At 36.2% G+C, this 16,867-nt stretch overlaps 1 protein-coding gene across 5 annotated transcripts in view; it reads right to left on the reverse strand.

The window, feature by feature from the left end:
* TBCK (TBC1 domain containing kinase) overlaps positions 1–16,867 on the reverse strand; it is a 194,228-nt gene that overhangs the window by 168,306 nt on the left and 9,055 nt on the right. For all 5 annotated transcript variants that reach the window (XM_067568243.1, XM_067568242.1, XM_067568245.1 and 2 more), the window contains exons 3-4: positions 14,383–14,643; positions 8,724–8,796 (exon numbers count right to left, since the gene is read on the reverse strand). In XM_067568243.1, the coding sequence (XP_067424344.1) occupies positions 8,724–8,796; positions 14,383–14,575 (266 nt within the window). In that variant the 5' untranslated portion in view covers positions 14,576–14,643. The remainder of the gene's footprint in view (positions 1–8,723; positions 8,797–14,382; positions 14,644–16,867) is intronic.

Genomic DNA, 16,867 nt, shown 5'->3' on the forward strand with positions numbered 1-16,867 from the left:
GGCTGAAGAACAGTCTGCAAATGCAAGTGATCAATTGGATGCATAACTTATTTATTGATCTAGATTTAAAAGGTATTCTTAAAGAATTTGATAAGGTGTTTAACAGACAAGATGTGTTAAAGAATACATCACACTGTAATAGATCCGTGTGTCACCAAAAATACAACAGATACACAGTGACTAAGAAGTTTGACTGCACCCAAGAAAAGTGTAGGCAATTATATAAATGAAGAAGCCATTAGAAAGGCTCATGAGTATGCTAATATAGCCAAATAAATTTATCCCTAATTTGTCAATTAATAATTGACAGAATACTTATTCTTCATTCAGAATACTATTTCGGGAACATATGTATAGAAACGGGAGGAATGCCAAGAGAGATTTTGTGAAATTAAAATGTGTTACAGAAGAACTGCTACAGACCTATTTTGAGATTCACAGAGGACTTAAGATCTCAGCTGATGTAAACTCACATGGGTTCAGGGATTTCCTATAAGTGTTTACAATTTGAAGTCAGATGAGTACAAATCCAAAATCCAAAAGAAGTAATCTGAGGCTATTATACTGCTCCTGTGCCCTATGGTATGGGTTTTCAGAAGCTTTTTTGGATGTGGTTGAAGGAAGGAGGCTAGATATGCATTAACTGAGAGGCTATTCACAACATGAGTGGCTACCCTGCAGAAAGCACAAAGTAGAGGCAGAAGGTGATATTGATATACTGCCCCTTTTACTTAACATCTGAAAATCCTGGGACCACTTCTAGAGGGAGCTGAGAGAATGGAATGTGTGCACACCTATTTAGATTTCATTTTAAACAGCAAGAATCAATAGCAAAAGCAGGTTCATGAGTCTAATAAAAGACTGGTGGCAGAGTTAAATTTCTAGTTACCTGAGGACACATTTTAAGATGCGAGTCCAGTAAGTTACTGAGTTATACTAAATTTGATGGTGTTTCTGTGTGCAATGTTTTGGGACCTAACTACTCAGAAGATACTGTACCTTTGCAAGTTAATACTTGTCACCAACTTTCCACATGCTAAAAAATGCAGAAACAAAGGTAAAGCATACACAAAGTATTATATTTAATGGATTGGTCAGTCCCTCACACTAAATAACACACGGAAAAAATATGAAAAGCACTGAAAACTGATCACTTCTCGGTCTCTGAAATTGAGATCCAAAGTTTATATTACCCTTAGCTCAATGAATCAAGAGGAAAAGCAACAACAGCTTTCTATGACATCTGTGGCTCAAGTAAACTAGTAAGATTTGCACACCCACAAATCTGATGTTCACTGGTAGACTATTTGTCCAGTTTGGTGGTTTGCTGGGGATAGCATGCCCACCTACACAAAATGGGATTCTAATTATATCCTTACAAAGTCTGTGGCAGAAATGTGTCAACAGGATCAAGATATCTCCCCTTATAAGGATGGTGCTGCTCTGCTAGGATTTTTGGAGAGAGAGGATTGTTTAAAACTCTATTCCCTCAAAATTTCTGACTAGAGCATAAAGGAAGTATCTTCCCCCCCCCCCCCCCATTTGAAAGAAAGAAAAATTGCCCCACTGACTTTGACTAACTTTTTTCCCAAAAAACTTCACCTCTGGCCCAAGATCGATATGGACGATTTCAGCAGAAAAGGATTTTGTTAGAAAAGGGTATGGGGAACTACAGGGACAGGGTATAATAGAATAAAAATGGGAATTCAGCAATGGGCCTACTATTTTACATTACAGAAATATGGTAGACATACTATCGATACTTTTTTAAAATAAAAAATACAACTGTAATATGCCTTGTTGGAAGAAAAACTTGTTTGTATAAGTTTATCATGTGAGGAAAAAAAAGTTATGCCCTGAATACAAGTCTGTGTAGAGAAACCCTACAGTACACACACAGGACATTTTTAGAATGTGAGAAAAGTATAATTTACATGGGATATAGTAAATTGTGTACACGCACACATACACTCACAGCTTGTTACTGCATTGTAGACAATGGTAATGAATCAATTACTTCAATGGGGCAGGATTGGGCACTTATGTATTCAATACCTCATATAAGCTAGTTGTTGTTGTTATCCTGAACATTAGTAATAGTTCACCAAAGAACTAATGCAAAGTATGTCTATTGAACAGAAGGAATGCTACAGTTGATTATATTTTACAATCTAGCTCCAATTCCCAATGTCTTTATTTACAAAAATGTTTGATTTCTATATTAAGAAAGTCAGCTTTAGATAATGAATGAACAAGTTTTGACTAATGGTATTCTTACATCATGTTTCCACTGAAATACATTTTGTTTTGGAAATAAACTTCTGGCCCAGGATTAAAAGGAAAACTCAGGAGCTAGTAAATGCCCCAAAGTATAGTATCTTATACATGGCAAGAGAGAAACTACTTTTTAAAAGGTTCAGTCTGTTAATGTTAGTGCATTTTACTACTTCATTATTTACCCTTGTTCAATATAGCTAGTTCAATTATAGTACTTGGGTTTCTCATACAAAGTTTGAGTCTACAATCTTGATTCAAAGCAGAGTACATGCATCCCTTGATATACTGGTCATGTGCAGCTTTTGAACTCAAACCATGGGAAAGTTTCAGGCTCTAGAAGACTTGGACCCATCCTCTAAATCTAAGCTTTTTTAAAGCCATAGCTAATGTGGAAGTTCTTTTTCTCTACACTACCCTTCATACTGTAATTTCACCTCAAGAAGTGCATTCTCTCCAGGATGGAATGAGGAAATCTAATCCAGTGAGGAGACAATAGTTTCATAAGGGAAAATAAAATGTACTCATCCGAGACAGTCAGATCATGTTTTCCACCAAGCTAGTAAACAGCTGCAGACATATACATGGAGTCTTTGATGGGAAGCAGGCTAACATACCTCTATATCTCTGATGGTTTGCTGATAGTTTTTCTAAATCGTAACTTCCAAAACATATGAAAACTATTTTGTATTAAAGAAAGAAATATGCATAGACTGCCCTCATCACAAATCTAAGACCAATCCAGAAACCCTGTTGCAGGTGCCAGAAGTCTGCTAAATGTCCGAATATTACATTTGTTGGCATTTTTATTATTAAGAATACAAGTGCAGATCAACTTCATCAAAGAATGAAAGAAAAACACTTCAAAGCATGACACGCCAGGAAAAATATACATAATTCATATTGTAACAGCAATGAAGTGTTGCTTATAGCTCCTTTAATATTGTCTGGAAAAAATCAACCCAGAAAAATAGTTCTAAAATAGCTTAACTTTTTTTTTTTTTTTTTTTTTTAATTCTCCATCTTTTAATGTCTTAACTTGTCATCTGTGGGTATGAGAGTTTTTGTAAGCAGACAGTAACTTTACAAACCTAATAAAGCTTTAAACAATGGTGAGAACTGACCTTACTGAACTTGATAGACTGGAATTTTATCATTCCCCCATCAGATTTTTCATGTATTTTGTGTAGCTCATTTTGAGAAGCATATTCACAACCCTTTACATACAAAACATTGTTACAGGCAATTCGCTAGACGCAAGAAACTTGGGGCCAAGATTTCAGGGCCTAATATCCGCACACTCCAAATCAGGAGTGCAATTACAATGAAGACAAATGCCAAACCCTTAAAAAAAGGAGAAAAGAAAAAAAACTGGTCCAAAGCTGTCTTCTGAAGATATTTCTCAGAACTGATTTGTGTTAACAATTGTTAAGAAAATTAAGGCAAGATTGAGGAAAACTACACTGCAAGTTACTATTACTAGGTGAACAAGAAACTATTATCTAGATCATACCTTACCACACAGAGAAACCCCTGGACACTGTACCTAGAAACTGAACGGTTTATGCAGAATAATCTACTTGTCAATGTCCCCCTCCAAGAGGACAGAATTGGTGGATGGGGGTGGTGTAAAAAGGGGACATAGCTGCCCAAATACTCCAGGATAAGAAAATCACCAGAGACTTCTACATTAATGCCTGCCACTAGCACCATTGCTAGTGACTACCATGGCACTACAGTTTCAAAAGGAGCTGTGCTGCTATTATACTGCTGTTACCCGACTCCCATGTGACTTCACCACAGCAGCCAGGAAGAAAACCTCACAGGAATTAACGTTGCTTCAAACAGAATTCATTCCAGGTGGACCAGGGAGAACACTGAAGAGAGTAGACAGTCTATTTCCAAACCTTCCTACATCTGGCTCCACCCAAAAAAATTCACAAAGCCTATTCACGCCAAAGCTGCAGCAGGGAATTTCTATGAGTTCCCAAATGTGGTAAGGTGGCACTCGCTCCCTTCTCTACCTCCAGCATACAGCATGATGTTTCAGTTTTTCACCTCCTCTACTCAATGGAGGGATCTGGCCTATTACCACACAAATTAGGGTTATTTTAATTAGATTTTGAGAGAGGGGATGAGTGGGACTAAAAACCCATTTTACAGATGCTTAGAAGAGAGACAAGCAGATAATATCTTTTATTAAACCAACTTCTGTTGGTGGAAGGGACAAACTTGAGTTTCACAAAGCTCTTCTGGTTTGGGGAAGATAACCTGAGTGTCTGAGCTAAACAGAAATTGGGATACTGATACTAGTTAAGATGCTCATTTGCAGCTCCAACTGTAAATGAAAGTTCTATCAAGTTTTCTGATTGTCACCTATGTTACAACAGTCCCTGGAAGCCCCATCTGATACATCGTACAGCCATATAGTGACAGACAGTCCATGCCGCAGAACATACTTTTCCAACAGACAAAACAAAGGGTGAAAGAAAGGATTATCATCCCCATTTTACAGATGGAGAATTGAGGCCAGAAAGAGAAAGTGACTGATCAAAGAACACACACAGTCTGTGGCACAGACAGCAACTGAACTCTCATCTCCTGAGTTCCAGGCATTGCCATGAAAGCCAACCTTCCCCAACATTAGCTAAAGGCTAACCAACTGTCTGGAATACACTAGTTCACAACTCAGCAGTTAATATCGGTCATGTAATATTGTTGCTTTCTAGACATGAACTGCTTAGGCATTTAAAATACAGCAGGCTCCCAGGATATATAACAAAGCAGAGAATATAGAAAAGAAAGACAAGGTGGAACAAAGTCAACCAGAGATCTAGACCACACTGCAGTGCTGTAAGATAAAAGCATGGGACCCTAACATGCAATCTCAACATTGTGCTTCAAAAGAAGGCGAAAATATTGCCAAGTCCCTGCCAGTGTGCCCCAGGGAAACTCTTTCCCATCCTCAAATTTGGAAAGCAGTTTATTCACAGATTCTAAGACCAAAAGGAACCATTGTGATCTTGCAGTCTGTGATCGCCCCTCATAGAACTTCCCCTAAAATAATTCGTGGAGCAAAACTTTTAGACAAACATCCCATATTGATTTAAAAATTGTTTAGCCATGAGGACTCTTGCCTACTTGCATGGGGTTCATCTCCTAACCCCATTCACAACTTGATCCTCTGTTGGGGGTTGTCCATTTATTCTCCACTTCGGTTAAAGGGATCCTGACAGTCAGAAGATGTGAGAGATTTGCGTTTATGATCAGAAGTTCTCAGAACTTGATTTTGTTTCATTAGGAGGTAATTGGAACCGTGTGTGTGTGTGACCTGCGCAGCCAAATGATGTTATAAATGCAATTTAACGTTATTCTTGTCGGACTGCATCGATTCTTGGTCTCTCAAATGGCACAGCTCCTCCTATCATACTGATCATATTGCATCAGTACTGCCTGCAGGGTTCTTTGTTACGAACATCACTGAGATGGTCTTAATTTGTCTCCCAAGCTACAGCAGGCACGGAAGGGATAATTTTGCTTCTATCTCTTGACAGAGTCTGGCCTGAGCCAGCATGCAGTGATGCTCAGTGTCAGCAGTTTGCAGGTGGCCCTGCATCATTTAAAAACTCTCCTATAAAATGGAAATTAAATTTTTAATCCTTCAGATTGTGGAAATAACTTTTTCTGTGTGAAACAGAGAGGGCTGTAGAGTCCGGCAGCATGGCCAGCCCTAAGGCCAGCGGCAGCGGCTCCATACTCTCAGCTCCCCATATAGGCAGTTACCATACTGTGCTTATCCCACAGCAGAGCAGAGCAGCAACAGGTGCTAGAGCAGAACCCAGGATCCAAAAATTGTTAATTCTGATGATCCCACTCACAGGCAAGAGATCTTAGTCAAACTTTGAGGATAGTTAGCTTTAAACATGACTGATGCTCTTGTTCACTTTTTTTTTTTTTAAAACGTAAATCAGACAGTAAGTATTGCATGCCATAAGTGATGTATGACTTTAGAAGAATAACTGCAAATAACTATCAGATAGCTGGGCAGCCTGCTGTTTTGCCATATGTATGGAAAGATGGACAGTCCACAATGGTACGTCTTGAATTTCAATACTAACCTAATAAAAGATTTCTGCTGACTTTACATCAACTTGTGATACAGGTGCAAGAGACTTAGTTTCTGGCAAGTGTGGTATGAGAGCAGCTTCTCCATTCCATAAACAGTTTGTGAAATTAATTATAATAACTGGCATATCAGCTCTAGGAATTAAACCTGCTCTGCTATCATACCATATCATAAACTAATGCAATCAGAACACATGGAAAAAAGCCAAACAGATCTCTAAAAAGCCAATAGACATATCAAATAACTGGGAACATAAGAACATCCAGACTGGGTCAGACCAATGGTCCATACAGCCCAGTATCCTGTCTTTCGACCGTGGCCAAGGCCAGGTGCTTCAGAAGGAATGAACAGAATAGGTAATCGTCAAATGATCCATCCTGTCACCCATTCCCAGCTTCTGGCAAACCACAATCCCTGCCCATCTGGCTAATAGCCATTGATGGACTTATCCTCCACAACTTCCTCGCAAGGAGTTTCATAGGTTGACGGTGTATTGTGTGAAGAAATAGTTCTTTTAGTTCGTTTTAAGCCTGCTGCCTATTAATTTCATTTCGTGACCCTAGTTTGTGTGTTATAAGGAGTAAAATAACACTTCCTTATTTACTTTCTCCACATCAGTCATGATTTTATAGACCTTTATCATATCCCCCCTTAGTCATCTCTTTTCCAAGCTGAAAAGTTCCAGTCTTATTAATCTCTCCTCGTACGGAATCTTTTCCATACCCCTAATCATTTTTGTTGTCCTTTTCTGTACCTTTTCCAATTCCAATATACCTTTTTTGAAATGGGGCAACCAGATTTGCAAGCAGTATTCAAAATATGGGCGTACCATGGATTTATAAAGAGACAATATGATATTTTCTGTCTTATTATCTATCCCTTTCCTAATGATTCCCAACATTCTGTTAGCTTTTTTGACTGCTGCTGCACATTCGGTAGATGTTTTCAGAGAACTGTCCACAATGACTTCAAGATCTCTTTCTTGAGTGATAACAGCTAATTTAGACTCCATCATTTTATATGTACAGTTGAGATGTTGAGGTTCTGCATTCAGCCTTCAACTTTACTCCTTAAAATGCAATCTTCAGATATCGTGTTCTCTTTGGATATCCTGTCACATTATCTTAGAGTACCAAAACTTCCACAATATTTGAGAACTAGTATGTAATTATGTAAATACTGTATTGTAATACTTATCAGTATGCACAAAGGGAAAAGTTAGGGTGGCATGTTCATTCTTTACTGTCACAGATAAGGACCAATGTGGTTACCTGTGCAACCTCAGTGTTACACTGACTTGTTATGGAAATATAATATGGACACTATATTGCCCACAGAGACTACTTAACTCACATACTGCTACAGGTTTTACTTCTGAAAAAAACTGATGAAATTGTTGGGGAGCTTCTAACATGGTCTTCAGATTGTGTATATTCCTTCTCCATACCCAGATATAGACAAATTTATGTGTTAAATGATGAAAACTTAACACATAAGTTTATATCTGAATAGTACCTTGCCTAAAGTATGCCCTTCTGAAACAGCTAATGATAATATTTTTCCTTAGAGTAATTACAACTTTAAAGTTGCAATAAGAGACACAGTAGTGACTATAGAACGCATCACGGTAGTATCTGCAAGGACAAAAACTGATGGAGAGCTTCACATTAGAACTGTGTACTGTGTGTTTTTGCACACACCTACATTTGTATTACTATTTGTGTAGAAATGTATTGTGAAAATGTTTGCATTTGTATTAGAAGTGCATTTTGCAAATATAATATACCTGGCATAAGAGGAAACAGAGAAGTAATTAATATTTTTATAATGCAGAGAAATGCAAATCATAGATAAGAATAAACTGTTTCTAATTACTTCTCATTCGAAGTGGTATTTTCACAGATAAAATTAAACTTCAATTGCAAAATCTTAACGAACATTACCATCTTTACATTTTGATTTTTAGGTAAATTCTAATCCCTTGTCTTTACTTGCACTTTATTCCAAACAGCATTTAAGATGTAGTTTTTAGAAATTTATTTCTTAGTTTTAAACATTTCTCTTTAAAATTCTTCACCTTTTGAAATCTGAAGAAATATACACAAATCCTCCTAAGGAAGCGTTAAGTCTGGCAGTCTGGAAAACAGTGCTTTAATTATTAAAATTTAGCCAATACCAATATTAAATTCATATGGACCTGTAAAAGTAATTTTTTGTGTTTGTTTTGTTAAGTTAAAGAAAATTTGTGTCTAGACTTTAAATGACAAAGTATCTAAACTTTTGGTTAGCATATTCTCGCCTTATATTTTTCCTGATACTGTACCTCACAGGTTTCCTGTCTCGTAGCAAATCTTCCAGACTCTTTTCACAGTGTTCAGCAGCCACCACCAGCCTCTCTGATTAAAAGAATATACCAACAGCAATTTTAGAATCTGGACACAGAGCATCATCCCATAATCTCATCAGCTAGTGACAGAGAATGCCTACTTATTTTAGCGAACTGTAAATATCTTGACAGATAGCTGCATTATACATGTTTCAAAATGCTTACAACTCAGATAGATTGCATAGAAACAAAACTGCTTTATTTGTATATATAAAATACAGTACATTTTTAAATACTCACAGATAAATTCAAAACACCAAGAAACTGTCACCTATTCAATTGTTACTAAAGAAACATTTTGGTGAGAAGTGGAGACCACCAGTATTAGAGATGCCTCTATGTTGTAGTGAAAATTAAACAAATCTTTCTGATAACTTTCTGTAATAAAACACATTCTCAAAAACAAAAATACTTTCCAAGAACGTATCAAAATTCATCACATAAATATCTAGATTTATAAAAAAAATTTCCTCCTAATATTTGTCTTAGGTATAATTGTTATTTTTAATGAGTGGCGTGGTCTGCCCCTGCCAGGAATATTATACAAAAATTAGTGTACGCTTAACCGCCATACTATTTTAGTAAGTAAGTTTTAGTTTATTTGGAAGTATTACCTTAAATACAGTTAGAGTTATCAGTGGCAGTGCAAGTACAATACATCCATTGTATCTGCCTTGGTGGTTAATAGTTTTAACAATTCTATCGTGTGAGTTTTTTTTAAACAGTGAATGTCTAAAATCATCTCTCTTTATCCTGCAAGCTACTGATAGATTAATTGTCAATAAGGCTACATTTTTCCCAATTTAATGTCCCTCTGGTTTACAAATTCCAATGTTATCATTTCATCACAGGTCTTATGATAGCCAGTGTTTTTCTTAAGTCTCAGCTCATGGAGTTATGTAGTTACATGAGTATTTCTGCTTTCATTTTTAAAATAATGTAAATTTCTAGCCCTCATGGTTGCAGACGAAAACTGAAAAACATTTTCACCAAAAAGTTAGCAGTGATAGGACTAACATAGTTAACATCGGTGAAAATGGGGTAGGATCTGAGGATAAAATAGGAAAAGAGCAAGTTAAGAATTACTTAGACAAGTTAGAGGTTTTCAACTCAGCAGAGCTGATTAAATACATCCTGAACATTGAAGGGTTAGCTGAAGAGATCTCTGAGCTGTTAGCAATCATCTCTGAAAACTCGTGGAGGACGGAGAGATCGGAATGGACTAGAAAAGTGAAAATATAGTACCTATCTATAGAAAAAGAAATAAGGACAGCCCAGGGGATTATAGAACAGTTAGCTTGACTTTGGTACCTGGAAAGATAATGAAGCATGAATCAAATGATCAATTTATAAGCACCTAGAAGAAAATAAGGTGAAAAGTAGCAGTCAACATGGATTTGTCAAGAACAAATCATGTCAAATCAACCTAATATCCTTCTTTGACAGGATAACAAGTCTTATGGATCGGGGGAAGCAGAAGATCTGATATATCTCAACTTTAGTAAGGCTTTTGATACCATCTCACATGACCTTCTGATAAAGAAACTAGAGAAATACAGCCTAGACGAACCTACTATAAAGTGGGTGCACAAGTAGTCGGAAAAGAATATTCAAAGAATAGTTATCAATGGGTCCCATTCAAGCTGGAAGGGCATATCAGGTGGGGTCCCAAAAGGATCTGTCCTGGGATATTCTTTTCAATATACTCATAAATGATTTGGATAATATCACAGAGAGTATACTTATAAAGTCTACAGACAATACCAAGCTAGGAGAGATTGCAAGCGCTTGGGAGAGCTAAATTAGAATTCAGAATGATCTTGACAAACTGGAGAAATGATCTGAAATAAACAGGATGAAATTCAATGAGGACAAATACAAAGTACTACACTTACGAAGGAACAATGAACTGCACAACTACAAAATGGGAAATGACTGTCTCGGAAGTAGTATGCAGAAAAGGATCTGGTGGTAATCGTGGATCAAAAATAAAAGTCAGCTTTGTAATACTGTTGAGAAAAAAAGAGCAAACAACATTCTGGAATGAATTAGCAGAAGTGTTGTAAGCAAGACACAACTCAACTCTACTCAACATTGATAAGGCCTCAGCTGGAGTATTACATCCAGTTCCGGGCACCACAGTTCAGGAAGGTTATGGACAAACTGGAGAAAGTCCAGAGGAGAGCAACAAAAATTATTAAAGTTCTAGAAACATGACCTATGAGAAAAATAGAAAAAAACGGGTTTGTTTAGTTTGGAGAAGACTGAGGGGGGACATGATAACACTGTTTTAAATATGCAAAAGTTTGTTATAATGTGGAGGGGAATAAGTTGTTCTCCTTAACCACTGGAAAAGAAGTAAAGGGATAAAAATTGCAGCAAAGGAGATTTAGGTTAAAAATTAGGAAAATCTTCCTAACTGTAAGTATAGATAAGTACTGGAACAAATTACCTCAGGAGGTTGTGCAATCTCCATCATTGGAGATTTTTAAGAACAGGTTAGACAAACACCTGTCAAGGATGGTCTAGAACTATAGAGAATACTTAGTCCTGCCTTGAGTGCAGGGAGCTGAACTAGATGACCTGTCCAAGTCCCTTCCAGTCCAAATTTCTATGATTCCATTAACCTTAAAAAATAAAACACAAATTGTAAAGCAAATAAAGAGATCCCAAAATATATGTACAGTGGCAGTGTAATGGAGAGAAGAATGTAGTTTCAGTGGGCACTTTTGCAGCCCACCCAAGTGCGGAGGAAGTTGGGAGAATCTGTACAGCAGCTATACACGCCAGTATATAGTTCTCTTTCAATACCATCTGGGTAGTCAAATGGTCTCCTATCTTGTCACTTTACAAAATCAATTTTATATTTGTGTGAACACTACTGAAATTTCTTAATTTCCTTTTTGGAGTCCTGAATTGGAGGCACATTTAAATTATTAAAAATTAGTCATGTATCAAAATCTTTTAGGCCCAACAAATTAATATTTTTAAGTTTCTCATGCATTATGTATAGAAAATTAAATATACTAATTTATCAAAGAACTCAAATACAGTGTTCCACTATGAATTCTACATTCTTGCATTCTTTATCAAGAATAGTGTTTCAAACCAATCTTTAGAATTGCCAAAGACAAGACGTTCAGAATTCCATGTCAACATTCAAATTATCATCAAAATAAGCAACTAATCCCTCATATAATAGACAAGGAATGATAAAGTTTTAGCAATGTACTTCTCATCTTAAGAAAACTAAATCCCTCCAAAACATGGTGGGCCCCCAACTATGGGAAAGTAACAGTAACTAAGCTGGCAAACCGTCCCAGATGGAAAGACTGCTGATGAAAGTTAGAAGCCAAACATTAGACCAATATCAGCAGGTATATCACTCCATTTACAGTGCATTCATACAGCTAAAGTAGGCAGACATATGAAAAGGAATAGTCAGAGACAAAACATAGGACACGTGAAACAGGGAGAACAGAGCTTATTTATCACTACATATAAGAAAAACAAACAAATCGACCCCACAAAAAAAATAAAATAAATAAAATAAAACAAAAAAAGCCAAACACAAATTATATCACTGTGGCATTAAAAATATTTTTATCATCAGTATGCAACCAACCCTATCTGCCCATCTTCCTTTATCACTCCCTTCCCACTCTATTTAGACTTTTTTGTGTATAGGCTCATCAAGGCATGAATTGTTCTTTTTTGTACCTTGTAGGCACTACAAATAACAAACCTCTAAAAGCAATGCTCTTCTTCAGGTAATGAGTATCCCAGAAGACAGAGAATACATTGAATACAATTACTACAAAATACAGTGGACTTTGTTTCATAGTAAATTCAGTTGTAGGGAACTTCCATTTGTGGAGAAAGAGAAAGCACAAATTGTTTTCATGTTTTGCTGTGTGCAGATTATAATCTCATTTATACTGAGCCTCCATTTATATCAAAATTGTTCTGTGAAAAGAGTTGCTTTCACCTAAGAAGTTACAACTATGCAAATATTCAAGGATACACCGCTCTATCCACTGATTCTGCAGAATATTAGCAAATATTATTCCCAGAACAGTAACAAATTCTTCTATGTTCTTTATATTACAACAGGAAAGTAAATCAAGGAACCAAAAAAAAAAAAAATCAGTATTTTTTGAAAGGTAAGGGATAGAGAAAATATTTCCAATCGTCATTTTAGAATCAAATCAGAAAAGTTCCATAAAAACTGCGAAGCTCTTAATGCTGGGAGGTTGGTTAATGCTCTAGCTTTTCAAGTTTAAAGGATTTAAACAAACAAAACTCTTATTTGGGTCACAAGAGACGGAATCCCATTGATCTAATCAGAATCATTTTAGAATGCAATCACATCTAAAAACTACTGCACAGTAGTTTGCAACAGAAAACCATTTCTTTTTAGGAGATTAAGGGATGGGAATAGCAAGAAATATAAGAGTTGCAGCCCTAGACCATTGATCAACCACTCCAATGACCCATCTTTGGATATGGATTATTCATGTCAGATAAAGACAGAAAACCCATAATACATTTGCTTTATATATTGGTTTAGGAGTTGGGGACGGTGGATGGGGGAGGATAGGAGAGGAACAGTCTTTTCTCAGGCTATCAATTTATATATCACTTGATAATCCCTAATATTATTTATAATTAGAACTGAATGATTGTCAAAATAAATGAACACAGTTAACACAAAATAAGGATAATACTTGAAACACTATGTAATTCAAAAACTGTTGCTGTTTGCATAGGGTCTTGTAAATATGAATTAGAGTTACTACTTTATAGTCTATTTAACTTACAAAATTCACACTCCTTTATAAGATTCAAAACATAATAGAAGATTGGGAGGGAATTGCTGGTCTCTCCTTCGTGGAACATATTTCTTTTAAACTTTAAAGATCAAAAGAAAGGCTTAAGAAATTAAAATACATGTAAATATTGAGACAAATTGATGAATTCCAGAAACCCACAAGGCAAGTGAATGGAAAAATCTGCAGATTTCATGAAAGATTTGGATGGGAGGGAGAGGGGGAAGAGAGAAATGGGAACTATGTGAAAAAGAAAAGGAAATACCTAAAAATTATCACTCCGTGTTATGTGGATAACTGGATTACAGAGACCTGCAACCAAACCACCACCATCTGCTTTTATGCAGTAGTTGTGTCGGTCCCAGGATATTAAAAAGGGGAGGGGGAAGTGGGAGGTGAGGTAATATTTTTTTTCTGGTGGTGAAAGAGACAAGCTTTCGAGCTACACATAGCTCTTCTTTAGATCTGGAAAGGTACTAAGAATGACACTTGTCTTTCACCAACAGACATTGGTCCAGTAAAAGATGTTACCTCACCCAACTTGTCTTTCTTACATCTGCTTTTGTTATGTATAATGACAGAGCAATAAGACTGCCAGAGTTAGTCTAGGCATACTGCTGCCTTGAAAATAAAATAGGCACTTCTTCAATGTAAGCCACAAAGGCAAAGTGTTCCTTGAGCAGCTACCTTCACACATCAACAAAATCATTACTATAAAATACCTTCTTGCCTACAAATGCAGTTTCCCTAGGCAAGAAACCACTCACCATGCTTTCCTCTACAAATGTCCACATACTGGCAAAGTCTGGGATGGGTGATCGTCTTAAGAATTTGAAAGCGCCCCAAAATTTTGATGGAGTTTGGCGTCAGAGGAAGACCATTGCTTCCACAAACATCATGTGGCAGAGCTGAAGCAAAGAAGGTGGAAGCACCCATCACAGCATCCTTCAAGTGAAACATTTCCCCGCCCCCTCTTTTTTTTTTTTTTTTTTTTTTTTTTTTTAAGTCCTTCCGAGCAATGCACACTCCTGAAATGAAAATGAAGAAATGCATCAAACATCTTATGGCAGAAAGGTTTTTGAGATTAACAAACGATTAATACATTGCTAAAGTATCAGATTAAAAGTAATAAAGCAACTGACGCATAATTATCAGTAAATCGGAAAAAAAATATACACTTGTGCATCACTATCACAATTATACGGCCCTGTTGCATTACAAAGATATCGGGACAGCTAGGCAGTGTTAAGTAATGTTCAAGGATTAAAATAAACTTTAGATTTATACTGAAGACAATATTAATATCATGTTAAATAAAGCAACCAACAAAACAAGCTAAGCAGTCTTAAAATAAAACAGAGTCTGCATTATCTTGCTGGGTAAGGATGGATTTTAAACAGAATGAAAGAAAAATGTATTCCTAAAACCACACCAAATGCTAGCAGACCACAAGTTTTTCAAAATTCAACACCATTCGTTGAGACGTCCCAAGTACCCCATATAACCCTTCTTCAGTGGAGTATATGAACACCTCATAAGTACTCAAAAATAGAAAATAAGAGTTTCTCTTCCCCTACCCACTTCTTTCCCAGCCATGTAGGAAAAACAGCTTGATAAGTTTGTAGGTTTGTTTGCTTGTTTATGTTTATATGCAAGAGTGGCAGAGAGGTGTCTGCATGTGAAGAAATTATTAGAAACTCTAATTGAAATAAATGAGTTTTGATTTTAGTTCCAGAAGTGGTGAGTTCCATCATCATTCTTATCTCTCTTGTGCAAGCAAGTTCCCTAGTCTGGGCCAACCATTAAATGCATTTAATTGTGAGTTAAAATTTCACTAGCACTCTTTTGAAAAATATATAACCAACTGCTATGCAATCCAAGAATAAAAAACAAACGAAAAACCATTCTACTCTTACCCCCATGCTAATGAATACATATATGACAGGTTAGGTCACACATGCTTCCCAAAGTGGCACATGATGCCTCTTCAGTTGCCGTGCTAATGTCTTGATATGAAAGACCAAGTATCAGAATCTGATGCAGCTCAGTTTATGACTTTGCTGAACCCATTTGCCCAGTTTTGGGCTGTGGAACCTGGCAGTGTAGGCCATCATTAAATATGATTGTCCCTGTTGTCAGTATGTGTGAAAGAGAAAGCATGCGTTTGTGTGTTCACATGCATGTGAGAAACAGATTACAGAAGTGAGTGGAAGGAAAAAGAGAAAGATAGAGTAGGAATAAAATGAGTAATACAGAATTTTAACTTAGCATTCAGGAAGAACTGATTTAAATCAAGGCGATTTAAATCACTAAGTGAAAGCCTCAATTTAAATCACTGACTTTGATCAACATTTCCATTTGTATTTCAGGGTCTTTTTTAAAGAAAGGTACATCTTTTTGCTACTTAGGAGGCGACACTATAACTATATACATCTATTTAAGCAACACTATACTTTAATATTTTCAGATGATTATTAATTTTAAATTTTAGTATGTTAGAAAATTATGAATGATTTATTGCTTATTTATTAGATAATTAACTTTTTGATCATGATAGGTATCAAGCTGCATTAGGATGATAACTGGAATTTAATTAAACACACAAAATAGCATATAATATTTATTTTTATTAAACAGAACCTTAAATGTTTTGGATATATAAACTTCTCTTATCAAAACATGTTTCAAATTTACAACTAATATGATTTATTAAAGGAACAGAGGGATTAACTGCAGTAAGTGAACCAAACTGATTACTTCAGGTCAGCCTGGAAAAACTTACAAATATGCCTAACATATTAAGTTCCTTCTTGCCCTAAGTCTCTTGCAAATGAGACAACAGACTCCTAAATTACTTAGGCTGTCCTTCAATCTTTTACAACTAGTAAATCTCATCCCTGCCCTCCTCATTTTTATTCATACACTGGAAGACAAAAACAAGTTTTCCTCCTTTTTCAACCCACAATCAATTTCTCAACTTTGAATTAGTCCAAATAAAGAAAATATTCTCTCTGTGCCTGAAGAAAAGGCTGCTGCCATCAAAAGCTGGTTAACCACTTCAACAAACTCTGGTTCCAGGAGTTTAGGTAGTGACTTCCACCAGTTGAATGGTGACTTTCTTTAAAACATCAGCAAACATGTACTGCTTGAATTCACCTCCAGCCCTGAAATTTATTACGGTTGACATGATTGATGAGTGATTATTAGATAACCCTGGCATAGCAGCAACATGTTTTTCAGCAGTTAGGCACC

This window comes from Emydura macquarii, unplaced genomic scaffold (assembly GCF_026122565.2).
Source record: "Emydura macquarii macquarii isolate MOO-44397 ecotype Brisbane River unplaced genomic scaffold, CSIRO-AGI_Emac_v2 contig_2863, whole genome shotgun sequence".
NCBI lineage: Eukaryota > Metazoa > Chordata > Testudines > Chelidae > Emydura > Emydura macquarii.